Source organism: Thunnus albacares, chromosome 3, assembly GCF_914725855.1.
Source record: "Thunnus albacares chromosome 3, fThuAlb1.1, whole genome shotgun sequence".
NCBI classification, from domain to species: Eukaryota; Metazoa; Chordata; class Actinopteri; order Scombriformes; family Scombridae; genus Thunnus; species Thunnus albacares.
The window spans coordinates 14,775,696-14,803,693 of NC_058108.1; the positions used below are offsets into that span (position 1 = coordinate 14,775,696).

At 41.8% G+C, this 27,998-nt stretch overlaps 1 protein-coding gene and 3 non-coding genes across 8 annotated transcripts in view; 3 read left to right on the top strand and 1 right to left on the bottom strand.

Moving 5' to 3' along the window:
- Positions 1–26,162, top strand: part of LOC122979271 (E3 ubiquitin-protein ligase DTX1-like) — a 32,804-nt gene extending 6,642 nt beyond the window's left edge. For all 5 annotated transcript variants that reach the window (XM_044346598.1, XM_044346599.1, XM_044346600.1 and 2 more), the window contains 10 exons: positions 7,978–8,192; positions 8,415–9,313; positions 20,959–21,020; positions 21,174–21,335; positions 21,460–21,521; positions 21,604–21,770; positions 21,867–22,020; positions 22,143–22,232; positions 22,338–22,436; positions 22,558–26,162. In XM_044346598.1, coding sequence (XP_044202533.1) covers positions 7,978–8,192; positions 8,415–9,313; positions 20,959–21,020; positions 21,174–21,335; positions 21,460–21,521; positions 21,604–21,770; positions 21,867–22,020; positions 22,143–22,232; positions 22,338–22,436; positions 22,558–22,689 — 2,042 coding nt within the window. In that variant the 3' untranslated portion in view covers positions 22,690–26,162. The remainder of the gene's footprint in view (positions 1–7,977; positions 8,193–8,414; positions 9,314–20,958; positions 21,021–21,173; positions 21,336–21,459; positions 21,522–21,603; positions 21,771–21,866; positions 22,021–22,142; positions 22,233–22,337; positions 22,437–22,557) is intronic.
- trnay-gua lies at positions 19,702–19,788 on the top strand. Its single transcript is given in 2 exon segments — positions 19,702–19,738; positions 19,753–19,788. It is a non-coding gene; the product is annotated as a tRNA-Tyr (tRNA).
- Positions 26,163–26,388: 226 nt separating the features above from the next.
- On the top strand, positions 26,389–26,476 carry trnay-gua. Its single transcript is given in 2 exon segments — positions 26,389–26,425; positions 26,441–26,476. It is a non-coding gene; the product is annotated as a tRNA-Tyr (tRNA).
- Positions 26,477–27,242: 766 nt separating this feature from the next.
- Positions 27,243–27,314, bottom strand: trnae-cuc. The gene has a single exon. It is a non-coding gene; the product is annotated as a tRNA-Glu (tRNA).
- Positions 27,315–27,998: the final 684 nt, after the last annotated feature.

Here is a 27,998-nt window from a genome sequence, read left to right on the forward strand (position 1 = left end):
CCTGGGTTTTGAATGTGGGAAATTATGATGGTATTTTTCACCATTTCCTGACTAAAAAGACTTATTTTGGACTGTATCTCTTGTCTTTGGCTTTTCCCGTCACACTTAGGGCCTCCTCTCCGTTTGTCTTGAATCCTCCTCTTTCTATTGTACTTTCTCTGGTCTACCTGATCTTTCTCTCACTATCTCTTTCTCCTCTATCACGCTTTTTCTCTGCTTTTCTCTCTTACACTCTCTGAAGCTGAAAATCGACTCTGAACTCAAAACTCAGGGGACGGGACTCTTTCAAGGTGAGACAAAGTAGAGACAAAGATGGAGAGAGAGCTGAAGGGAGTAGGCGGCACAACAAAGTTCGACGGGAGAGGGGCGGGGGGGGGGGAAAGGTGCGGAAAGGGCATCAGGAAGTTAAACGGCAAGGACGAATGTGACTGGAAGGAGATTTAATAAGAAAAGATGGTGAGAGAAGGAGACAGCTTAAAATCAAAATGTAGAAAGGAGCCGAGGTGAAGGAAAGAAGGAAAGATAAAAATGAAACAGATGACGAGACCTGACAGCCACTGAAATGGGAGAATGAGTGAATAAAGGCTTTCATCTGAAGTCTGATTTCTTGAAACTAGAAAAATAATGGATAATTTGGACCAAAATACGGTGTGTTTAGATGAATTTTAGTCCTAATAAAAGCATTTTTGCATTGTTCTGAGAAAGCGGTAACCTATTTCCCATCCAGCTGTCAAGCCAGTCGCTTGAAAAGTTTCAAAAAAAAAAGCTAAAACTAAAATATGACTTATTATGATTATCTTTCAACATCATCTCTTCAATAAATACAACTTAGCTTTACATTAGTGTATTGGACACAGCCTGTTCTTTCTGTTTTCTGTGTGGACACATCATAAATCACAAGAAAATAGTGAAAAGGAAACCCAGAGGAAGGAAGATGAAAGAGGTGGAGAGGTCAGAGCGGAGCTTTTTTTCTGAGTTGTTGTTGTGAAACTCTGCGTGTCGGGTTACTGTTACTGTGAGGCCTCTGGAGGGACATCACTCACCGCTCCGCAACACACACGTACAAGCAGCGGGCGTATATGCAAGCATGTGAAGATACAATAAATATTTATGTCACTGGTGATTCACTTATCATGAATCCCACTGCAGTTAGAAGAAAAACAGATTCCCTTAGAGTATCAAACGTCAACGTCAAACCTGAAAATAACCATCTATAACCAACACTGATACCACCTAAACTAGACCTCTGGGAGCTTTTTCAGCCCGTAACCAAGATCCATAACTGTGAAGCACTGACCAGACATAAAGCACACACACACACACACACACACGTACAGTGCCTGTGGCTGATGACTCTCATGTGATGGGGTTTAGAGGGGCTCACAGGGAGGCAGTAAGATGAAATGCAACAAAAATAAATTGAAATGGAAAGGCAGCAGCAGTGCCAGAGTACGTGTGTGTTTTTGATTGCAGATTTAAAGGGGTACTCCGTGATTTTACACGTGAAGTTCAGTTTACTCATCACGAGGAGTACTACACCTGAAAAACAGCTGTATAATTCATACTTCTGTGGCTCGGAAAGGAGCTCTCCAATATTTGAAAAATAACCCTGACGACATAATCAGGGTTATCTGTCTCCTGTCTCTTTAAGGCCACTGTCCCGAGGAACCCGCTCTTCACTACTTTTTGTTGTTCTTCACTCAAAATGTCAGCCTCTTAAATACGTCCGCATCGAGCCAAAATCTGATCAGAAATATGCAAGTGGACAATGCAAACAACACATGGAAAAACCTTAGCAACAACCTTAGCAACCAAGGCTATAGAACAGATGACTGTTTATGGGCACGCATGGTAGAAAGAAATGTCACAAATGAAGCGTTCAGGACAGGTTGAAGCCTTGGCTTTTGACTTGGAGGGAGCATTTCTTCATACCTAAATTAAGTTTTAGAACTTTGATTATGTTTAGCATGGACATCTGACATCATAAGAGTATATAAATAACAGAAAATCCCCTTTAACACAAAGCCTTTACAAACTGGAGGTGTGGCGTTTAAAAGAAGTGATCTTAAAGGAGGCAGGGAAGATCTAAAGAGAGTTGCATGATGGGTAATGTAGGATTAAGTGTTTTTGTTTTTTGACCCATACTAGGGGCTAAAATATATCTCAGCCTGTGTTGCTTTGATTTAGACAATACTTTTTAATCTATCTGTTCTCAACTTTATGGAAGTGTATTAATGGCAAGAGTACCCCTTTAACAGTTTTTTTTCGATTTACAGCATCTTGTATAGGCCATATGGATGTAGCTACGTGGCTAGCTATGTAGGAGGGTGATGCACCCATTCTTATTCCCAGCTACAAAGCTCTGATTTGTCGACTGTTTCTCCAACCAGCAGAAATAGTTGTCAAAGTACACAACACCATACCTATTTGGGCAGCAATTCAGAGGCTTGGAACCAGTTTGATGGAAACATTTTTTCAAAATGTTCAAAAGTCAGGGTAAAATTGTCCTGATAATCGGATCGAAACAAAGCCATAAACATGCTGACAGAAATTTGGATTTGAGGGTTTCCATTCATTGATGGGAGAAATGGAAGAGAGAGAAGTAAACACAGGAGCCAACATGTTTAAATATATCGACGTAGCGTTAGTAAGAAAAGGCAGAAAGAGAAAAGAAGAGAACGAGACAGTGAATGAACAGACGGCATCATGAGGAGGGTGAGAATTGAAATTTACAAATAAAAGGAAGGAAACAAACAAGAGGAAGTGTGTGTGTATGTGTGAAAGTGGTTAATAACAAGAACTTAGTGAACTGAAAGGTGTTGTCTGGGTGACTCGAGGTCAGCCTAATCTTCTAGATCATTTGTGATCTCTTCCCATATCTTTCAGACCCCATGTTCTCTCAACCATTATCTGACGCTTCTACTTCTCCTTTTCACTCCCACTTCCTCCTCACACTCATTTTCTCCTCACATTTGAGAAAACAATTCCACTGTCGCTTGTTTCAGCTCTATATTCTCCGTTTCACTCTTTTTTTATCTCAGTATCAGTTCTCATGTTTGTGATAATTCACTTGATTTGACTTGTTCAAAGTAACCACAGGTTTGTCTCCTTTTCATGGGTGGAAGTTTCATCTTAGATTTTTAATCTTGATAGAGATACTATATATACGTTTTGTCATTTCCTCAACCATCCTTGTCGCCCCGTCCCTCTGCTGCTAGAGGCTTCTCAGGGCTGTTTGAGGACAGCGAATAGAGGAGTAGAACTAGAGGTCAAGGAATATTTTAGAGTTCAAGTTATCTTTAGGAAGATAGCAGTAATTTCAGTTTACTCGCCTCAGGCTGGGTTCAGGTTAGGACAGAAATCTTAGGTTCTGGATTCAAACTGGGACAAGTTTCAGGGGTGAGAGATGGAAAGAAACATGACTTGAGATGGTGAGGAGAATTTTGTTACTCCTCTAAAGGGTGGATCCAAACTCTCAAAGGCACGAGGTCATAAAAAGTTTTGGTTTGCATTTGTGGATGATTTAAGTGAGTCAGATGGGCAGGGAAAGCCCTAGATAATTGTGTGTGTGTGCATGCATGTGTGTGTGTGTGTGTGTGTGTGTGGAGGAGAAGCCTGTTAAGAGTCTCTGCCTCTCCCTACACTGCCATCACCGCTATAACTGTGATAACAGTCCTTTATTAGACTTGACGCTGCCCTGGTCGTCGCTTTGTTCTTTAAGTTCAGCAGCCTCAGAGACAGACATCTCTTTCTCTAATGTTAAAGTATTGTATTAGAAGCTCACTAAGCTCCACTGACTAGACATTTTCTTTAGATATAGTCCAAAGGAAATATGCCAAAAAATCATACCAAAGTACTAGAAATGCTATATCCATTTCAGCTTAATTGACTTTGATTAAAGGGAATCATTTTTTCCAAAGAAAACACATGTTCTTCATATCATCATTTAATGGAAAATTCAGATGTTTCAAAAGTAGAGAGATCTAAGAACACTATTCTAAATGCCTGATAGTCATATAAAATGCTGAACTTGGTGGACCTATAGACACAGCAGGCTAGTGGAAGAGGTTAAGGTCCACCTACACAAGACTAGTTAGTGCTTCAAAACCACATGCAGTAATTCAAAACGCCATGATTGTGCTCAAACACCTGTGTGAGTTGGGTTAATTATACAGCATCTGAAATTTGCAACACTGTAGACTAGAACTGAACAAAGAAAAAGAAGAAGTGCTTGCCGGCTTATTCCTTAAGCTGAATTTTCCCACAGAGTTGCTGATATTCATAGTTTCAAGAGAAGTGAGAGAACCCTCTAACTGTGCATGAAGTGTGACCCGACCCTAACATGTGCTCGCCTGCTGGTCAGTCTGCAGCCGTGTGTGGGTATGTGTGTGTGTGTGTGTGTGTGTGTGTGTGTGTGTGTGCTCAGGGAGGGGTCAGTCAGTGGTAGAGAGAACAATAAAGACCAGATGGCCAAGTCTCTTTCTCCACCTGCTTCAGGCCTCTTTGTCCTCTCTCCCTCTCATACATTTCACACACTTCACTTTCTATCACTGATTTTCCTCAATAGTCACACATATTTCACATTTACTTCTACCTTAAGTTTAGTTCTTTACCCTCCAGACAGATGTTGTACAGTCAATTCAGCTCAAGTGTGTATTTTCTTGGTTTTATTAAATGACTTACAATTATGTCCTTTTCACTGTATTAAAACCCTTCTGTCACACACGCACACCAACAAACACACACAGTCTGACCAGTGCATAAACCTCATAGTGGCCACACCCAGACATGTTGCACTTGATTCCAACTGTGACTTACATGTGAAAGAAGTAGCAGGCTGTGTGCTGATCCTTCTCTGACAGATGAGAAATTTAGAAGGGGTGTGGTACTGTGAGAGAGCAGCAGGATTCAGGCTTTTTTCTGTATTGCCGTCTGTCTGTGTGTGTTACACAAAAACACACATTCCTACAGCTGTAATCATCAGAGCCAATAACGCCTCCTCTTATCTGATAGGTATTGGGTAATTTGTAGACACGAGGCATGCTTTAGCATACCTACATTCATATAAACACAGTTACAAAAACACACACACACCCCGTCCTCTGCCTAAAAGTCTAAATGTGACTTACTATCTCTTTTCTAAGAGATAGTAAGTTTATCATGTACGATTTGTAGACAGAGGCTAATGAAGAAAGCTTGGCTATGCTTGCTTCTAGCTAGCTACATTAGCTAACATGTTGGGTATCCTCACAAGCCGTCTCATGTCCCAATTTACCTATTTTTCCTCAAGTTATTACCATACATTTTTGTAATATTCTTGTTTTGTGAAAGAACACTGAAATTATGACTAAATAACACACTAACTGTATGACCAGAACTCTTAACGGGAGCTAATAATTTAGCTTAATAAGCTAACTAGCTTGCAAACTGCCTTGAGGTAGCCTTTTACCTTCTGTGTGTTAAAATGAAAAAGAACTGGCTAGGTATAGTCATATCATAAATAAATCTTCTTAACTGCCTTAATTTGCTACTGTAATCATTAGATAGTTGTTTTCCAAGCATGCATTTAAAACTGAAAGCTATTGCTTGTTTGTTTGCTAAATGTATGCTAACTGTGCTGGCTAACACAGCCACATGTCAGTCACAGTGGTGTCTTGGGGGGACAGGATGAAAGTATATTGGCAGCCAAACTTATTATCGTCATTCTTCATAACATTAACCAACAAGTCCAGATAATACACATACTCTCACATGCTCATACACATACTCAAAGCATCAAAAGCTGACACCAGGTGTTAACACCATGTTCAGAGATGAAGTTAGGTTGTCCTCGTCGTGATAAGACCTTGGCCTGATTGAGGAAGTCCAGCACGGAGCACAGATTTAACTACACACAAAATACACAGACGCTATTTGACAGTTATTCTCGATGCCTAACTCCCTTTCCCACAATGACTCTTTCTGTATTCAGACACACACAAAGAAAATATCCCTTCAGGGATCAATAAAGCTGCATATTATTTCTTGTATTATTAGCACAGTGGAGAGGTTATGAAAGAGCACCTATGTGGTTTTGTCCTCTTAGAGTGGACACCTTTATTTATTTTACCTTTATTTTAAGCCCATCAGTTGAACTAATTCTCTGATCATAAAAAAAACAACACAAAAGTCACAACAAGATTAAAATCAATATGTTGCTATGTCTGAATATCACAGCAGCTTCTGATGAAGCAGCTTTGGTTGTGTCCCGATTATAGTGGAATTAATTCATTTTGAAGAATCAAGTTTTTATGCCAGTGTGAAAAGATAAGATACACTCGGCATGCTGTTTCATTGTGGTTTAAACAAAACTTGAAGAAGTAAAATGATCACTGATTTCAGACTGCCTCAGTCCCAGCACCACTAGGACCAGCAGCCTCTCCTGCCTGATAGACAAACAGCAGTGTGGCTTGGCCTCAGTCTGCTGTTTGTCTTAAAGTGAATGAAGATAGAAATGAGATAGAAATTACATTTCACATGGTAATCAGCGGGTCAAGTGTTCCTGCCAAGCTGGATTCATTCAAGAGGATTCAGCACAGGGTGTGAGAGGAGGAGGAGGAGGAGGAGGGGTCATATACTTTCACAAACACCGCTTTTCGTCTTGTCTTGTATATCTGTATGTAGCTGTAACACATCCTCTGTCCCTCAAAGACATCTATTGGCATGTGAGGATCTTATTTTTAGATATCCCTGCAGTTATAACATCTCCAAATGAGTCACTGTACAACTATAGACACAACAAACACTACAGGGGGTGATATCTCAGTTTGATTATTCACTCTCAGTCTGTCTCTCACTCTCTCTCCATCCAGTCCAAACAAATGCAGCCCCCGTCCATTGAACCCCTTTCTTTTGATGTCTGTGTACCCATACCACTCTGCCAATATCACCTCTTTGTACTGCTCTCTCTCTCTCTCTCTCACACACACACACACACACACACACATATATATCCCTTTCTCCCCTCGTCCTGGCATTGACTGAATAGCTCGTTACCCCTAGAGACAGAGGTAGTTTCTGGTTGGTTGGTTTGGGGACCCTCCTTCCATTCCTCTGTCCCGCTGGGAGACAGAGAGACATTGTTATGTTCTGGTTATTTATTTGTAGTTTTGATTATACGTTCAGTTGTGCTTTTTAGCAGCGCTTTTATCAGTAAAATAATGAATTGAAACTGAAAACACAGGCTTATGAGAGTATCAGTTTGACTTAAATGGTAAAGTGGGTGAAGTGTAGAGTATTGAACTCACCACCCTGCAGGTCACAGCATCACAAAGCTGCCATCCCTCAATCTTATCACTATTTTGATATGTTTACCTTCTTATGCATCATGGCTGTGTGACCATTAGTTGTTGCATAAGCAAATTGTAAAGTGCATTGTCTCAGTCTATTTATTTATAGGTAAAGGAAATGCAATATTGACTGTTAATGATGGAGCATTGCCTCACTCAAGCAAGGAGATGTTAATTGTTGAACAAGATGAATGTTATTCATTTACTTTCTTGGTCAGACAGTGTGGTGATTTTAGCTGGTGTGCATGTGGTCACAGCCTGGCTGAGTGTGATGTCATTAAGTTTGTCCAGAGCCCCTGGCTTATACAAGATGTAGCTGACCAGACTATTATTAATAGTATTTAGGTTTGTCCTTTTCTGTTGGTTCTGTATTTCTAGGTTTTATTAGCATTATCTTTTTAAACTTTTTTAGTTTTGGTTTGGTTTTGGTTGTTACTTTTTTTGCTGTGACACATTGTTGAAGATCTTACTAAGCTATACATTAGTACAACATCCCTATTTTAATGGCTTTGCTTTGCTTCTACAACTTTGTGTCTTTTATTTGGTTTATTGGTTTATTAGCTGATGCTATTTGTTAACTATTGAAGAAACTTATCAGGACAAAGAAAATCACTAACGCACACTTTCTCTACTCCTCTTTCTATTTCAGGAACCATCCGTCCAGTGCGGAGGAGTTTTTATGACCCAGCCTCGGCCCCGGGGCAGGGTTGGCAGTGGGAGTGGGAAAACGATGCGGGTTCATGGACGCCCTATGACATGGAGGTGGCCATTGCCATCGAGAGCGCCCACAGCCGCCAGCAGCCCTGCCTCGACCTCACACCGCTCGGCTTCTGCTACCTCATTGATTATCAGAACATGACACAGGTGTGTTTGGATACTTATGTTCTTTAGACTTCAGTTTGAGACATACCTTTAACTCTTTTACTAAACAGGTGATATTTAGCTTTCCAAGCAGCAGAATGTGGAGGAAGATACATCTAAGAACGCTTAAAATAATGTAAAATAGTGACATAATGCCTTCAAAGTTTTCCTAAATGTCCCCAGTGGTCAGAAGTGTCATGGACTGCTTTCTCTGTCATCCTGTAGGTGAACAAACAGAGCCAGAGGTGTCGGAGGATCCAGAGGCGTGCTGACATGGCACACCCTCTAGTGTCGGGGCCTCTCCCCTTTCAGAAGGGAGGAGGAGGTGTAGGAGGAGGGGGAGGGCTAACAGGAGCCCTGCTGGGTGTTGGGGTATCAGGGGCCAGCATGGGTATTGGAAGCTCTGTTTACCCCAATGGGGGCTCAACAGCTACTGGACTGGGCCAGCCTTGTTCCTGCCAGCAATGCATGCTGGTCCTCAGTGTGAAAACAAATACAGGAGGAGCAGGGGGAGGGATACAGACTTTAGGTAGACGTTCACTAACCATGCAGCGACCCAAGAACTCAGCACCCATGGTCCCCAAACCCCTGAGTCCATCTAAATCAGCCACTCTGGGACGAGGACAGCAGCAGAACTCCAACTCCAACTCCAACTACTACCAGACGCTGCCGCACGGCCTGGCCATCTCCAGAAACACCGCCTCCCCGAGAAGGAACGCCCAGCTCTTCGCTCAGTCGCTGGCCGCCCTCACCGCAGGCACCTCCTCTCTGGGTATCTCCTCGTCTTCCAACAGGCCGCCTCCCCCATCCCTCCCGCCCCCTCAACCCCCATCATCCAACCCGAACCTGAACCCTCCGTCCCTTCCGGCTAAGCACTCCTCCTCATCCTCAGCCAACGAATCAGTGCCAACCGCCACATTAATTACCCCTGCCAGCAACGTGACCACGCCCCCTTCTCCCGTGCCATCTCCATCGCCGTTGGTGATGAAGCCGCAGCGCACGCCATCGACCGCGGCGACAGTGTGCCATGCCCCGTTGCCACAGAGATCAAGCTTAGCCGGGCTGAGCAGACCAGCACTACAGAGGATTGCCATGGCCCAGTCCAGAGCACTCATAGCCTCAGGGTGAGTGAAGCAAACACACACACACACACACACACACACACAGGAGCTTCGTAAAAGGCCTTTTATAGTTATTTACATGGTCTGAGAAAGATGATGGTGATGATGGTACACTCTAGAGCTGTGGTCACCATGTTTTCATCTTTACTGCAACAAACATCACAAAGCTGCAATATCAGAAAAGCAAGATTCATAAAGCTCCTGCTCTGTTCTGCTATTTTAAATTCAGAATAGTCAGTAACAGTTGGTCTTAATCTAAATCAGCCAATTTTTGCATACTGGATTGGTTAAATGTCATTATTATGCTATTATTTGGTAACGTTTTATTGGCATATTTTCATTACAATATCCACATTTAATCTCATACCGCATACTTTCCCATAGCATGCCATCCTATTCACAAGCATTTATTAGTCTGCACAGGCATGCACTGAGAAACGCTCTTGACAAACGCACATCAACACATTGACATTTGCACACTTGCATGTACACACACGAAAAACACTCTCACAAGTATGCATGCCTGAACATGCAACGCTAAATATGTACACACATAAATCACATGCATACGTACGACCCTCTTTAAGTCCCATCAGTTGGTGTCATGCTCGTCGGTTTGAGAGGTGTGACTCTTCAGTTTCATCTTCATTCTCACTGAAAAATTCTCTGTTAGTTGGAAGTTGTTGTTCCGGTTGTATTTTGGGGTTTCAGACCTGTTTAACATTAAAATGCTAATTTCTTTCATTAGATATTGGATGTGTTGAGCAATATGCACTAAACTAGCTGCTTAAATATCACAAAAATCATGATTATTTTGCTCAATATTGAGATAACGATTATTTAACACTATTACTCATTGACTTTGTAAACATTATGCATTATTGAACTGTAAAGTGACAGTGGATTTCCCTAAACTTTAAATATAATTCAACTGAAAAATAAATAAAATTTGATGAATCGCCCAGCCCTACACTTAACAGAGGTGAAATGTGAAACGAGTGAAGTGGGTTTTCTGTAGTGAGTCCACATCACTCATGAGAACAGATAGATTAAAAGGCAGATGACGGCAATGTAAGATTCTAAGACAAATAAGATTCAGCAGTACCTGACTTACCAGCAGGCAGTGAACTCTGGTGACCATAAAATGTGAAACACTTATTCAAATACACGTTAAGTAACAATGTAAATAAATGAGAATACAAAGAATCTTCATGAAAAATGGAAGCAAGTCCAAACTTTGCTTTATAAAAATATCAACCTGACCTTGTAACTGTTTACTTGGATTCCTGTGGACAATTTGTCTTTGTCCTTGTGTGTGTGTGTGAGTGTGTGTGTGTGAGTGTGTGTGTGTGTGTGTGTGAGTGTGCCATCGGTGTGCGTCAAAAGTCAGCAGAGCCTTCTGTGTGTTGAACATCTGTGAAGTGGCATCTGTAGAGCAGAGGAGGAGGGAGGGAGGGAGGGATTGTGGGAGAGGACGGGTTAGCAAGTGTGAAGGCCACAGGTCAGCAGTACCTCCCTCTTGAAAGCTATTTTATGCATATAGCGGTATGTGCGGTGCAAAGGTCTGAGCAGAGGGAGCGGCGCTCTGCAAGGGATCCACTCTGATTTCCACATAACACACAAATCACACCATCACACAGACACAATCAAAAATACATTTGAAATTTATCGCAAACCCTGCAGGTGCACCTATAAAAACCTATAAATACAGCACTGAAACCACAAGATGTGTCACCATGAGTTCAGTTTCACTCTGTTGTTTTTTTGTGCGTGTTTGTGCATACTTTCACACCCTCCCTTCCTCTACATATCCGTTAGAATGAGTGTCTCACGATGGGAGAATGCTTTAAAGCTGTCATGATTAGTAGATTAATTGATAAATCAATTAGTTGATTGACAGAAAATGAATCGCCAACTATTTTGAAAATATTATCTCGTTCCAGCTTTTGAAATGAGAATATTTTCTGGTTTTCTTTTGTCCTCTATGATAGTAAACAAGATTAATCGAAAAAATAATCAACAGATTAATAAATAATGAAAATAACAATTAGAATAAACCCTAGAATGCTCATAGTGAGACACCAAAACAACTGTGTGAAACTCTGGTGCCTTGAGCTTCAGGTATACTTCTACGTTAAGGGGTTAACTGGCCAGCGTACTCTGTCAGAAGTGCTGGTCGGACAGTCGAATAGCTTCAGAAACCTCCGGTCTTCACGTTTCTGACATCAGATTAGGGGGCCTGTGTAGGACCATTTCTGAAACTTTCTGAAGTCGACCATCTGACATTCAAAACAACTTCACATCATGATCGGCCAGCTGTACAGAGGTCAGAAAGGAGCCAGGCTATGGAGATACCACTTGGGGAAGGCAAGATTGTATCTTCTACAAGTGTCTGATATGGGTAGAAATAGTAAGTGAAGACAAAATGAAGCAAGCACATACAAAAACAAATTCAATCAGATGAATGTTTGACTAAGATAAGCTATTTGTTTCATCTGAAGTACCCTGCCAGTCTAACTCACTCTCCCCGACCATTCTCCTCTCAGCCTCCTCCAGCTCTTTCCCCAAGTACCCTTAAACTCCTCGCTCCTCTTCTAATCATTCTCTGGGCCATGACCTCATCCTCTCCTTCCCCTTCCCATCTCTTTTATCTTTTTTTCCCCTGACTTTCCTCTGTGCTGGGACTTTCCAACTACCTGCTGCCTTGCTGCAAAAATATCCATATTAACAAGCCATTTATGACATCTTGCTATTGTCCTTTTTCTTCTAATTTCAGCTGATTCCATGTTAGTGGGTCAGTTTGTATTCAGTTGGAGTTTGAATGAGGTTGACTTGAAAGCTTTTAAAATGATCTGGCTTATTTGCACTTGTTTCTTGTTTCAATCTGCTTCACATTTATAGCATGGAGGGGAAAGTGTTGCTCATTTACCCACACAGGCTGATTTTAATCAGCTTCCAGTCACAGCTTATCTTCAAGCTGATTATTCAGTATTGCAACCGGAAAGAAAAGCTAGATTTCAGAGTGTCATTTTCAAAACCTACCAGTGATTAAAGCTGTTACATAAAAAGCTTTTCAAGGTGTGTGTTTCGCTTGTGAAAAAGCCTTCTGCTGCACAGGAAGTGATGCATTTTCACTTTCAGTTTAGCCCCAGAGACCAAAAAATGGGATTTTTGCAGATAATCACTTTCCAACTGAAAGCAAGGTCAGATGGTTTTGAGATGTAGATTTTTTTGTAGCGCCCCCCCCCCAGCCCTGTCCCTTGTTCCCTGCCCCCTCCCTTCCTTCCCTGGCTCCTCTCCTCCCTCCTCTCCTGTCGCGTCTCAGCAGTCTGGGCCCCTCAGACCCTCATTGTTGGTCTCCACAGTAACCTTTGTTGGATTACCCAAGCCTGGGCCACATTAGCAGCACAATGCCGAGCCTCTGCTAGTTTTCTCTTCTTTCTACTCTCTTCTCTATCCCCCTCTTTCACCTCTTTCCCGTTTCTCTGCTTTCCTCCTCTGTATTTCTGTCTTTCTTAGTCTCCAGCAGGTCCCTCTGTTCTCTTCACTCTTGTTCTGGCTCATTTTATCAGCCTGTTTTAAACTCTCCCCTCAAAGCATTTATTGCTATGGATGTATTCTTTTAGGGTGGGGGTCATTTGGTGGAATGCTCCCTCAGATAGATGGCTGTGCTGCGCTTTGAGCATATTCATTATGGGGTCATATTTTGGGTGGGGGGCGAGGTAGACAATGGTACTGGTCCAGTCAGCATTGTCGCTACCCGCAGACAATGACAATTGTGAGGAGGGGAGGGGTATATATGTATGTATATATGTATATAAACACATATTTATTTATATGTGTGTGTATGTGTGTGTGTGTCTGTGTGTGCTTCATACGTTTTTGTTACCTCTTGGGGACCATTTCTGGTATAAACAGTGTTTTAATAGTCCTCATGGGGATCAAAAGTTAAGGTTAGGGGTAAGGTGTGAATTAGTTATGGTTGAGGTTAGGGATTGGGTTAGGCTGTCCACAATGAATGGAAGTTAATGCAATGTCCTAATAAGGATAGCTGTGCAGACTTTGTGTGTGTGTGTGTGTGTATGTGTGTGTGTGTGTGTGTGTGTGTGTGTGTGTAGACAGTCTCAGACTCAGACAGTGCCTGAGACAAGGGCTGATGGGAATGGGGTGGGGGGTACAAGACAAAGAAACGAGTCAGCAAACTGTCAAAGATTGATCACACAGTGGTGCAAGAAATCAGGCCAGAGAGAGAGAGAGGTGACACACACACACACACACACATACACATACACACACTCATACACAGTGATGGCTGGCTGTGAAGGCATTTGACAAATGCGCACACACACACACACACACATTGTCCTTCTTTCTCACACACAGTAAAAGTAAATATTGATGATCCTAACAGGAGATGCAGTGAGGAATGTGTGCTCTCTCTCTGTCTGCAGTTGGGGATTATGGGAACAAGACAAAAGCAATGAATGAGTGGGAGAAAAGACTGGTGTGTCGTGGGGAAGGGGGGGCGCACAGACAGCGTACTGAGGAAAAGTAAATTGAGCAGGAGGGGGTGAGAGAAAGAGAGGAATCCATAAAGTCAGGCTTTATTTGGAGGACAGATAAGAAAAGCAGAGCAGAAATGGAGAGCGAGAACTCAGATGTGCCGGCACCTGTTTAGTGCAACAACAGGTCGCACACTACAGCTCTCTGGAATCTCATTTTAATTTCGGTGGCCCATAGGGGGGGCTGTGAACACAGACAGGGGAAAATCTTATCTGTTGTTTTTTTCACACATTCAGGGAAAACATGCAGAATGAAACCTCGGATAAAACTGTTTTCCTTGAATGTTTGAGAAGAATGAAGAAAGTACACACATATCAGTCTTGACACATGCCTTGACAAATTTGACAAACAGTTCCCAGAGTGACTGCGTCTCCTGTCTGGTGTCTTTGCTTTGTGTCGCAGGGTAGCTGATAAATGAAGACTCGCGGCTCTGAGATTTTATTCACACATTCATGTTTTTATACTTGTTCTGATTTGTTTCAGGTGTTAATGTGAAAGAATTTGAAAAAACCTGTACACTGTGAAACACTTGTACTCACTTTATTTACAACATTTGGGTCCCCCGACCTTCATGAGGTAAAATCCATTCATTTAAAGCTGGAGTGTGGGACTTTTGTGTCCTCCTGCTGGCAGTTAGAGTAATTACAAAAACACTGTGGAAGCATGCTTACGTCAGCCTCCGCCGCAGCTTACTCCGTTGCTACTGTTGCAGCTGTAAAATGGAGGATAAATTATTTTGAGCGTTGCACAACCCCCGCAAAATGACTTGTTTCACTATCAGAATTTGATCCATTCAGCCTGATAACATTTGTAAAGTCTAGAAGAGCCGCAGGATTGAATTATTTTATCCCCATTCAAGTTAGCAGAGAGCTAACCGGAAGTTAGCTCTCTGCTAAGTAGTGCACATGCTCTGCCCATAAAGCAGTAGTTTGCATTCATCCGCCTAGTACAGTAATGTCAAACCTGACACCAGATGAAAAACTCTGGTATACTGTGAAATACAGAGAGATTTATCTGGCAGTGATAGGCTTAATCAGCATTGTGTGAACTCGTTTTGCAAGGGTTTGAATATAACGGACAATGGTTTATGTGTAAAGGTTCTGTACCGCAGGTTTAATGACCCGTGAGGGAGAATGTAGTGTACCCAATGTCTTTGTCAGTCACGTAAAATGCAGCTCTCTCTCACACTGAACCACACAACACCCATAAATTAGCTGCAATTCAGTAGGTCAGCTACCTAATCTTAGCATTAGTCATTGCCAGAGTGACTAGAGCTAGACAGACAAGGAGCCTGGGTCTGCTGTGATTCACGCTGTTGCTGTAATCACAGTATTGGCAGGGATACCGACACATCTCCAATCACCAGCTTTAACCTGTAGGCCCACAGGTCACCCTGGACAATGGCGTTTTTAACACTTAAATGAATATAAATGAGGGAAATACTGAAATTATAGACATGCATCTGTTTATGAATTCTATAGCGGTTACCAGTTTAAAATGTTTATTGCATATTACAAATAAATATATCAAAATATGATTACATAAAACCTTATAGATGTATAAAATATAGGCTAAAACCAAAAATCCACTAGCCTTTAAAATCCCGTATTTGAGATACAATATGACACAGTGAAAATGAATGTCCTTGTAAAACCCAACTCACCATTAGGCATGGGACGATATGAAAATTTCATGTCATGATTATCCTGGCCAAAAGAATTGTGCTTAATGATCCAGATAATCATCGAAATATGCTTAAAACTCTTAAAACGGCATTAAAACATACTGAAATCACTTTAACTTATATTTTGTTAAAAAAAAAAATTATATTGCATCATAGGATTTTTTTGTGAACATCCTTTTTAGTGAAAAACAAACAAGAACAGATTCAGATTCTTGCCAACGACCAGCAGGTAATCACAATGAGAGAAAAAAATCCATCAATAAACAGAATCTACCTACCGACCTGATATCCAAACATTCACACTCTGAGCTTTCAGCCATGCTGACGAATGACTTGAAAGATGCAAGCTCCCCCTTGTGGCAAATGGCAATTTTAAATAAATCAGGAAATAAATCAGAAATTTTAAATAATCAGGAAATAAATAGTGGTTGTTTGCACAGTGTATGCAGATTTGAAACAAATTCTTTATCTCAATACAACAGAAAAACAAAGTGGCTGTGTGACAAGTCAGATCATGTCGTTTTTAAATTCTTTCAGGTTTATATTAATAATAGAGAATGGAAGTTTGGGAAAACATGCAAGTTAACCTCAAGAAGCAACGACGGAGAACAGACAGCTAGACCGAACAATAGCCTGCACTCGTCTGGTGTCTGAAACTCACTGCTGATCTGTCTGATTCCTCTCAGCCAGCCTGTCTGTCTGCATGTATTTCCATCCCTGACTGTGTGATAATGTTTGATGAGTTTCCTTCAATGTCACTTGTGATGGTTAAATTTGCTTCCCAAGATGCCAAAATATACATTTACATCATTTCATAGCTAATATTTCTGAACATCCACTGCCACTTTTGAAGCTGCTTCTATTGAACATTTGTTGATCCAGTCCTACCAAACCAGAGATCATTTATTCAACTAATGCATGTCTTTCTCTGTTTATTCTTAATTGACAAAATAAAATCCCAGCTTGCATTGTAAATTTAGTTTGATTAGTCCACAACACCAAAACCTGACTACCACTTCATGTCACATCAAATTATTTTCACTAAAGCAGGAGAGGAAGTCTTCTAAAGTGTGTTGGAAACACTGCGTGTGTGTGTAAAAGAAAGTGTATGAGACTGTGGGTGCAGCTTTGTGCGTGTGTGACAATATGTGTGTGAGAATGTGTGGGAGTGTGTTATTGTCTGGTGTCTAAATCAGCCCAGCTGATGTCCGTCTGGACCCGGGGGAATAGGAGGAGCAGAGGGGACGGAGGGATGGAGGGAGTGTGTGTGAGACAAAGTGGAGGGAGTGTGTGATCTGGTGGGAAGAAGGCGGAGGGTAGGAGGGTGGGTTTGGGGTTGCGGGGGGTCAAGAGACTTGAGTCCCATTCAGGCACCTCCCCCTCCCCCCCCAGGCAGGGACGGGATCTTCCTTCCTTTAAAGATCTCAGGCTTTTTTTTTTCTTCTTTACTGCTCTCATTTCCATCAGAGCTCCCTGACTTCCTGCTTCTCCCCTCATACTTCCTCCTTTTTTTGGTCATGTTACCAAATGTGACATATACTAAAATATATGTAAATATATGGCTATGTAAATAGGTAAATAATTAGTTAAATAACATAATGTTACATAATATTTCATACTGAGGAAGTAAAATATTGTCCTCTCTATTACAGAGTTCAAAGTGAGAGATGCTGCTGTTTTCTTTCATTGATATCCTAAATGTTCTTCAACATGAAAACACAGGAGTCTACTGGATAATTTAACAAAGCTATAGGCTCATCTTATGGCCAGCAGATGTAATATTACAACTTCATTACAGAAAAATCATGTTTTTTCTGTCATTTTTTATGGTGGCCTTGAGCCTTAGCTGCCATTGTTATGGAAAAGAAGCCAACCAAAGGCATAAATCAGAGCCGCAGGCAAATTCAGCTTCAGCTTTATTCTTGAATTCATAACAAAGCACAAGGCCACTGACCCAGAATCAAAAAGTGAACTGCTTTAGTCCTACTGAATATATTACTAGCTTTGTGGAAAGTGTAATCTCTAGCTTCTGCTTGGTGTTAGCAGCACACACAACATAGCTTTTAGCTCGGTGATTGCATGTTTCTTACTGAAATTCTCCTGGGGAGTTGTAGTTCAATTCTCTCCTTGTGTTTTAATGTACGCAAGTTGTACCTTCAATTTTTTTTTTCAAAGAACCAGATATTTTCAAGAACAGTTGCTCATCTTTCTCACAGATGATTAAATCAGGAGTTTCACATCATATATATGCTAAATATGTGGTGGTTATTAATCTGCATGGACTGATATTTGTGTGCGCCAACATTGGCAAGTCAGTATCTGAGATAGATTTCAGATGTCAAAAGTCACTGTGATAACTGAAGCATCTCTGTCTTAATTATCATGTTATTGTAACCTGTTACAATGTTTTTTGCATTGTTCCTGACAAGTAAACTACCATGTATACTGTATGTGCATGTCATCAGCACATCAGTGGGGCAGCTGGAAAGTGTGTTAATGAAGCTTATCCAGGATCAGACTTGACTCAACACTCCCCTCTCTCTTCCATACCTCATACTGTAAAGCCTCCCTTGCTAACGCAGCAGCCTATTAAATATTAATAGATCCAGTGACTGGCAACAAGTGATTAGTGTGTGTGTGTGTGTGTGTGTGTGTGTGTGTGTGTGTGAGTGAGTGAGTGAGACTCATTGACTTGATCCAGCACAGATCTAATATAGGTATTTCCCATCCGTCATCAGCAGGCAGCCTATTTATGACAGAGGAGGTTGTGTGTCTCACGTTGTCAGAAATAAATCTCTGTGACAAGTTTAAGATCTTAAACTTCTTTGATTGCATACGACAGCAGAGCGCTCACATCTCAGAGCTAGACTCAGACTAATCTGATCACCGTGAATGGAAATTTGATGCAATGAAGACGTGATAGTAGCTACGTTTAGCCATGCGCTCTCACTGTGTGGTTGTCAGATAGCTGCTGACTGTGGGTGGGGCCAGAGGTAGTCTGGTTAAACTAGAAAAACTTGCTCATCAGGGTTAGATTATGTTTTGAGGAAACGTGTTAATTGACAAGGTGTGACTATTTGTGACATCCATCTATAAAAAACTAACATGAGAGGTGATTATTTATTTTTTTAACAAATTAGTAACGCCTGCTTTTGTATACCTGGGTTCCTGCGCATTGTAGGACTCATAAGTGAACGGGAGAATCAAGGACAGAGGTCAGGACAAACCACCTGATAGTTATCATGTACATAACATAAACTAAAGTCAATAGGCACATAGATCAAGAGACACACAGCAGAGACATCATCACGTAAACATTGAGAGTTGCCCCGGGTCATTATAGACGTCCTCAGGTAGAAACCTTGATGAGAGAGAATTAAATTATACCTTTTCATCTGCCTAGAGCTGCATTTTGCATTTTGGAATATGTCCGGACTCTTAATAACAATAAAAAAAGTCATGTTGTTGTGAAGATTCTTTTTTTGATGTTAGAGCAGAGGCCTGTACAGTTTCTCTGTCTTGGAAGGATGTATGTTGTGACTTGTCTGACCCTCTAGTTACCTTGCTAAAAATGAGACTAGTTGACTACTATGTTGTAGCTAAAGGCAGGAAAGGAAACCCTGTGTGACAGATACACAGCAACCACACATCAGTTTTACTCACCCTGTGATGTGATAGCAGTTAAATTATACGTGTGTTTTTGGAGTTTACAGTGGACCACGCATTTGTATTAATGGCAGATTACATCAGTGATTTCTGTTGTTTACTGTTCCTCTACTCACACTTTCTGTTTTGCTTTCTCTCCCTGAAGCATGTAAAATAACACCTCATTTCACACACCAACTAATCCCCTCATACTCTCTCCCTTATCCACACTAGTGCAGACTTACACACACACACACACACACACACACACACATCCCAGTGAGTCATTCACTCGTGCGTCGTCATGTGTCGTTGAGTGGGGTTAAGTGAAAGCCGCTTAGTACACTGACAGAAAAGCCTGTTAAAACTAAACCAACAACAGGAAACAACAGATCATCACCACACTCTGCCCTTCTGCCTGTCATGCTGCCCACATTAGTCTGGAGTATGAGTGTTTGTGTTTGCATGTGTTTGATAAGAGGGGATCATACCACCGCCCCCTTCGATAGCTCAGTTGGTAGAGCGGAGGACTGTAGCGGCTTATGCAGGCATCCTTAGGTCGCTGGTTCAAATCCGGCTCGAAGGAGATGTGGGTTTTTTTTTTTTTTGTGAAGTAAACAAGGCAACACAGACTCTGATTTTAGTAAACATCAGTTGTGTGAGCAGATAGTTTGAGCTGCAGTGTGAACACAGCCTCAGTTAGATGCCCTCAGATATCCTCAATGTGTGTGTTTGTTCCTCTGTCAGCTTCCCCTCCAGCAGTCATTTTACAACCATAAGATAAAAGACAGTCCTCAGCCTCAAAGACTATAATGCCACACACACACACACTCAGCCCACCATGTGTATGTGTGTGTGTGTGTGTGTGTTTTGTTCTCCAGCCTGACTAGCCTCCAGGTCTATAAGTGTAGTCTGTAATGGACTAACCTGCTACTGACCCCAGCTGAACGGCTGTGTTGGCACATACAGCTGTCAGCTGGAGTAGTTTATTATCACCTGACCTCAGAGTTTCAGTGGGACAAACTGAATACACAGAGACATATAAATATAACCATATATAACCTGCAGGGCTCGTATTCGTTTCTGAGAGTAAAGTTCAGTACTATTTAATATAGTCGACTATAAATATTATAAAAACTCATTATCTGAGTATGTATGTGTGATACGTGTGTTTATCAGTAAGAAATGATGATGATGGGCTTTGTGACGAAGCAGGTAATCCCCAGCAAGCAGCTGTGTGACGTCTATCTCTTTGAGCTCACTGAGCAGATGGAAACTCCTTGGATTAGCTCTCATAAACACACACAGCCTGACATAGTCATTCATACGCTCTCCAGGCAGCAGAGGTAGGAGTACATCGTCAGACAGAAGATACAAACAGGAAAAGGAGTGATAAAAGCAACCAGATAGAAGAAGGAAAAAGCAGAGGGAGTACTGACTTGCTTTTTGTGTTCTTTGGATGGATTTATGAAGTGTCTTTTCTTTCATTTTGTTCCTTTTGGAAGTTTACCAGATAAACATTTGACAGGACACTCATTTATTGAGCTGATATCATTCCCATCTTTTTTTATTCTTTAATTTGGTTGCTCTGAGAGTAAGAATGACGGTCATCAGTTTTTCAAAGTGAGTATCTATCTGGGGGAGTCCTCAAGTTATTTGCAAACCTCTCCTGTCTGATGGGATTGGACAGTCACTTTACGCCTGTTAGGAAGTGAGTAAATATACACAACTAAACAGTTTGTGTCTTTTCTTTCAGTGTGCCCACCGTCCCTGTAAAGAACCTCAATGGATCCAGTCCTGTTCACCCTGCACTGGCTGGTAAGATCACACACACACTCTTACCAGGGGCTGCTACTGGTTATAGAAAAAGTCGAGTGTTTGTCAAGTTTCTTTTGAGTTTTGGGGGAATTTTAAAAGAAACCAGGAAGGAAGATCTGTTTCATAACTGTGATTTTCTCTTGTGTATTTCAGGGATCACAGGCATCCTGATGAGTGCTGCTGCTCTGCCCGTCTGTCTTACCAGGCCTCCTAAACTTGTACTGCACCCTCCACCTGTCAGCAAGAGCGACATCAAACCTGTGCCAGGCTTTGGCCACTGCTGCAGAAAGACCACCAAGAAGCAGGCTCGCAAGGGTAAACACCGCACTGAAAACACGACACCAAATCCTATGATTTCTGCTCTTATTTTCAAATCTTTTACATCAATGTGAGCTGGATAAAAGTGAAACTTACGCAGTGCCATCCTCTCTGTCTGCAGGTAAAACTCCAGAGGAGGTTGTAAAGAAGTACCTGCAGAAAGTAAAAAGTCCACCAGAGGAGGTATGACCGATATTTGTCTCCTATCATGCTACTAACTCATAAAAACATATGGAAGGACAAGAGTTTGATTCTGGGTTTTCAGGACTGTACCATCTGTATGGAGCCACTGGCGGGTCCATCCGGATATAAGGGCCCAGGGGTGGGACCTGTTTCAAGAGCAGAGTCAGTGGGGCGACTAGCACAGTGTGGACACCAGTACCATTTCCAGTGTCTGGTGGCCATGTATAATAATGGCAACAAGGATGGCAGGTGGGTTAGAGACAAACAACGTTCCACGTAATCGTCTTGCAACACCATCACAGCAAATAAGCTCTTGAATTAATCTGTTTTCTACTCTCGTCTCAGTCTTCAGTGTCCCACCTGTAAAACCATCTACGGCGTAAAGACAGGCAACCAACCGGCAGGGAAGATGGAGTACCACGTCATCCCTCACTCTCTACCAGGGCATCCTGACTACAAAACCATACGCATCATCTACAACATACCACCAGGCATTCAGGTACGAGAAAAGAACTGAGCCACTAGTGGTAATTGTTGGTTTTTCATCCAATTCCAGTTGGTCACAGTGAAGTTCAACAGGAGCGTCCGCCAGTACTAAACACTGTCTCTCCCTCCAATCAGGGACCAGAGCATCCGAACCCAGGAAAGCCCTTCACTGCCAGAGGCTTTCCACGACACTGCTACCTCCCAGACAGCGAGAAAGGACGCAAGGTAGACTCATGACTGACCCCCATCACCTACCTACATCCATTCTTAATACACAAACATTTTCAAAAACATGTGAAACCAATTATCTTTATTGTAATCTGCCACTAGGTACTTAGACTGCTCCTGGTAGCGTGGGACCGCAGGTTGATCTTCTCAGTTGGTACTTCGAGCACTACAGGAGAGTCTGACACCGTCATCTGGAACGAGGTACATTCTCAGTTACACTTGACAGTTACTTCAAGACTCACCAGGGCTGTAATTTGTGATATTTACACATCAGATTCGTCATCACTGAAATGAAAGACACATTTTTCCCCATCTCTTCAAGGTCCACCATAAGACAGAGTTTGGCTCCAACCTGACCGGCCACGGCTTCCCCGACCCCGGACACCTCGACAACGTCCTGGAAGAGCTCCGAGCTCAGGGCATCACAGAGGACGACGGACTGACAGACAAGTGAAAGGATGAGCAACCGGGGCAGCAGAGGAAGAGGAGACGTCGGTGTGAGACAGTAATCGTGAGGGTGGAAGAGAGAAAGAGGAGTAGAAGAAGAGAAGTGGGCCTCACCATGAAAATAACAGAAGCAGGAGGAGGAGGGCGCTTGGACTGAGACAGTCTCTCTCTGCCAGCACTTAAAAGGGGTGCAGGGTGACGTTTTGGGTTATAGAAGACATTGATTTTGATTTGCAGGAGTAACCACTTCTTAAGATGTTGATGGAGTCACTGCTGGGTTTGCCTGTCAGTGCTGACAGTCTGACAAGACGGTTTTGAAGCAAGCACATCAACAGAAGTGGGAGATAGTTTGAGGAAGCAGCAGCTCAGAAATAAAAGCCAGACAGAGGAGGACAAAACTAAGAAACCAGCAGCAAGAATGATGGCACTCATGGTTTTAGCTACTAAACAGCTAGGTACTAAAAGTCAACACGGGAGAATGAATCGGTACTAATATTCAGGACAAAAACAAGTTTACTTTACTGAGAGAAAGAGTAACCAGGAGAAGATGGTAAAATGTTAGCACAGTTCAATAAAAACTGGGAGAGAACGGACAAAGAGAGACAGAAGTTGGAGAGGTGGGGGAGGGGATGGGAGGAAGGACAGAGGGAATAATGTAGCAGAAAGAGAGAAAGATGGTCTACGAACGTAGTGTAGGATAGGAGTAGAGTAAAACTAACTTGTATGGTACGTAACAGGTGCTTTAGCTATCACCACAAACACAACAAAACCAAGAGTGATGAAGAGAAAGAGAAAGACATATTGTGTGCTTGCTTTGTTCAAAACCACCTGCTTCTTCTCAGTTCAAGTTTAGTGCTGTTGCTCCCTCTCCTGGTTTGTCTGATGAACTACACCTCAGCCTGCAAGCTACTGGAACAAATCAAAATGTTACTACGAGTTATCCACCTGTGTTACTTTTTATCATTGTTACTATAATCCTCATTTAACGTCATTCCATAATTTACCTCTTACTTTTTTACTTTTGTTATTATCTAGGCTCTGTGCGTTTATGATTGTATGTGAAATGACAAAAGACCAAACTAAGGCCTAGTCATGCGGGCCTCTTTGGAGTCTTATTGTTGAGCCGCTGTGGTACAATTTAGTCTTAGATACACAGGTACCAGAATTTACTTACATATCTTAATTTGAATTGTTTGTCCCTTTTGACAGTTCACCTGGTTTCATTGGATGTAGATGCGGTTGTATCCTGTCAAGAGTGGAGCACCAGTGAAAAAAAGTGGGGGTGTGAATAAAAAGCTGCTTACTTTCATAAAGAAGCATTTTGGGGTTTGGCAGGAAGCGCAGAGGTTTTATTTTTCAAGAATTTTTAAAAATTCTTGTTGAATGAGCCTGACTACAGGTGCTTAGAGCCGAGAGAAATGAAACAAAAGTCGGGGGCTCGTCCCCCAGAAAGCCCCACAGATTGAGCAGAACGTTGGAGGGATGGGGAGGATGGAGAGGATAAGAGGGAGAGCTGGTCTGCACGAACACAAAATACTACTGAGGAGGGAAAAAAAGACAAATAAATTTGACTTGAGCCATCTGTCAGGTGGACACAATTATTTTCACAAACAATTCATCCTGGTTCCATTATAACAGGACAATATGATGATAAGACTTAAGTCTGTGGTTGTAAGTGATGAGTGGGAGTTTATCAGATTACCACCCACAGACATGCAGCCCTGCCACTGGTTCAAATCTGTTGAAACCCATGACTGAACAGTTTTACGTGCATATAAACTCCCCTCTGATGTAGCACGTAAACTGAGGTCATGAAAGATATTTAATAATGACTCAACTTTTTCTTGTTTACTTGAGGTGATATATCTCATGACATTTTCTTAGCCAGTTTCAGACTATCTATAGGAAACACATCAAAAACTGTAGTTTCTCCTGATTAGCTGCCATTGCTGAAGAGTTTCCTGTAATCCGTCCAATCAGGCCAGTTTGCAGCATCAGAACAGAAAGTCTCTGCTCAGTCGATTTACCTCATTTGAATCAGATTAGCTGCTGTTGTCAGCAAATCAGAGCCCGGTACTGTGAGTTCATGAGGATGTTAGTGTGATCGTACAGACATAATTGTTACAGGTTCAGAATGTGGGACCTTTAATCTGTGACTATCATCGGCCGGAGTAGGAGATCAGCACCAACATGCATATCTCAACAACAGTGATAACAGCTCTCCTCTTCTTATCTCTACCTCCACCAACTGATAACGCACTGCCCAGTCTCTGAGTTGGGTCTGTAAACGACCCCTTATCACAATGTTACAAGACGTGTGTGTGTATGTGTGTGTGTGTGAGAGAGAGAGAGAGAATCTGTGTACTGTGTATACTACCAACATGCTCCCAGTTTAGGGTATTATTTTGGTACTCCATGGGAATCACATCATCATTATTTAACTCATGATGATGATGATGATGATGATGGTACTCCCTGTACGGTAACTCCTTTATTATGTTTTTTTAATATCAAATGTAGTCACACCTATGCTTTTTAATAGCATTTTATTGACACTATCATAGAGTAAATTGCCTTTTTTTCATTTGTACATCTATGTTGTATTGATTATGCCCTTTTCTCATATGTTACAATTGGTTTACAATTGTTAAATACAATGTTTTTGTTTTTTCATTGTGTACAGAAGTTAAGCTGCTTTGCAACATCTTTTCTTTGGAAAAGGACTTTGATGGTAGACTTTTATCTGAGTGTGAAATGTAATGAATTTTTATAGTGAGTCAAACCCTTGTACACTTGCTCTTCTGTGAGTTAAAGAATACTTTCATTTTCCACACACCATCTGTCCCGCTGCTGTTCTGCACTGATTCTTTCTCTGCCTGCTGGAGCTCTCAGTGTTTGCAACCCTGGAAGGTTTCATAGCAGATGTGTTGATGGATATTTTACAGTGGGTCTCATGTCCATCCCTCTTTTTGCAGTAGGATGGCTCAAGTGCAGGCAGCATGATGAAAGTGATCATTTGAAACATTGTTAAATGTTACGACAGTTTCTTATCTTGTTGTAGCAGGTTTCTTGCTCTCTTGGCCCAAACACTCTCACATGAACCTAAATTAGCTTGAGAATAATGTTGGTTGATTTAAAGTCTTTGATACATGGTATGCAATGTTTGAAGCCATGAGAGCAATGTAGTAACCAGCTATGACCAGTAACTCACTATTTCAGTTTTGTCTCTTCTTAAAATGTGGATTACTTTCCCATCACCTCTTCCCATCCCTACTGAAGAAACATCTCCTCCCAGCGTCTGTGGACGAGGGTCTTCTTGTCTATGAGGGGAGGGTGGGAATAGAGTTGCTCATAGGTGCTGGCATGGGAGAGACAGCATCAAAAACATGTGATAAGAAAAGCAAAGTGTAAATATTGCAAAATAATTGCTGGAGTATGAATGATTAATACAAGAAAAAAATAAAGAATGATTGAAATTTACTTGTGTTGTTCTAATTCAGTAGCTCAAGATACGGCTCTAGCTGTATAAACTGAAACTGCTAAGTATATGAATCTTTTAATAAGAAAACCTACATCTGGATTTGGACACTGTGCAGAACAGTCTCATATAATAATGTACTTTTTTCATTTTTCACTTTTTTTTTTTTTTTTTTTTTTTTTTTTTTTTTTTTTTTTTAACCACATCTGTTCTTCGAGGGCGCATATCCCTTCGATAGCTCAGTTGGTAGAGCGGAGGACTGTAGGTGCTCATGGCAGTAATCCTTAGGTCGCTGGTTCAAATCCGGCTCGAAGGAGGTGTTATGTTTTCACACACAGTCACATGATATTGATACACCTCTCCACAGCGAATTGTGGTGGTGCCTCGACGGTAACCCTAGATTTGCGAAACTCGTACATGCGCATTACGTGATTCAGCTCAGTAGCGCTCGACGCTGCGCGCGCCAGCAATAACAGATATACCCGGAGTCGCTTCAAACTTCTCGCCGAGTTTGACGCAAGTCTGCATTTATACGAGTGGAATGATGTGACAGTGCTGTGCTTAAAAAGTTCTGCAGAGAAGTCCACAAGTTTTTCATGGTAGTTGGAAATCTCGCGAGAGCTTCGCAAATCGAGGGTTACCATCTAGACACGACCACGAATTACTGACAAGGTACTCCAAAGCTCACGCACCTTCACAACAATTATTTGTTCTTCCACAATAATTAGTATTTAATAAGAATACTGTAGATATCAAGAGATGTTTTGCATGAATATATTTATTAGTCCCTGCTCCTGTTTGAATGCTCCAATGATGACTTTTGTATCACGTCCACACGATGGCACTGTTAAGTATTTTGTAGTAGGTGGCATGGAAAGCATGTGTATTTACGGATTACAAAATATAATTAATTCACAGATTTTAAAACAATGTAATCAGTGTCAAATCACTGCGACTGTGTGTCATTTACAAAAAATGCATATAATTCTGTAACGTTTGAAATGTAATGCTATAAATATCGGAGCGCGTGCTACAACGGAAGCTCGAATATCCAGAAAAGCAAATATAAAAACAAAATCGAGTTCCCTGACCGGGAATCGAACCCGGGCCGCGGCGGTGAGAGCGCCGAATCCTAACCACTAGACCACCAGGGAAGTTGCTTCGGGAGGAAATTATATTAATATTTATATATGGATATGTATATATATATGATGCATGACACTTCTGACTGTTGTTAAAGGTTGCCAGAATGGAATTGTAAATTGTAGTGCTAAAGTTGAACACACTTAACTTCTCTAATTGGATGTACGACAACAGTCCAACTCCCCTCTGTCACAGTTACAGTCCTCTTTCTTTACCAGTACCCTGCTTTCTAGGCTCTGGGTGTATGTGTGTGTGTGTGTGTCTCTGTTAATGATGCATGGTCTGTGGAGAGTTGAGGAGCTTTCTCGCTTCAAACTCAACATCTCACGTCTTCATGCTGGTGTCCACCTCAAACGTCTGAAATTAGGAATGAGATATGATGAGCAGATTTGTCATATTTAACTCCAAACTACAACTGTGAAGTCAGGATCTGGTCTTACCAGCTTGAGACGAGGCTTGACATCAGCATCAGAATCCTCCAGTTCAAACTCCCAGAGCGTTCAAACAGAAAGAAAACACAAGCTTCATCATTACTGTTTCCCTCTTCCTCATTAGAGACAGACTAGAGTAACATGAGCACAGTTCAGGTCAGGTGTAGTGCTGGACTGTGTGTGTGTGTGTGTGTGTGTGTGTGTGTGTGTGTGTGTGTGTGTGTGTGTGTGTGTCAGTAACTCCACTCTCACTATGCTCTTGCT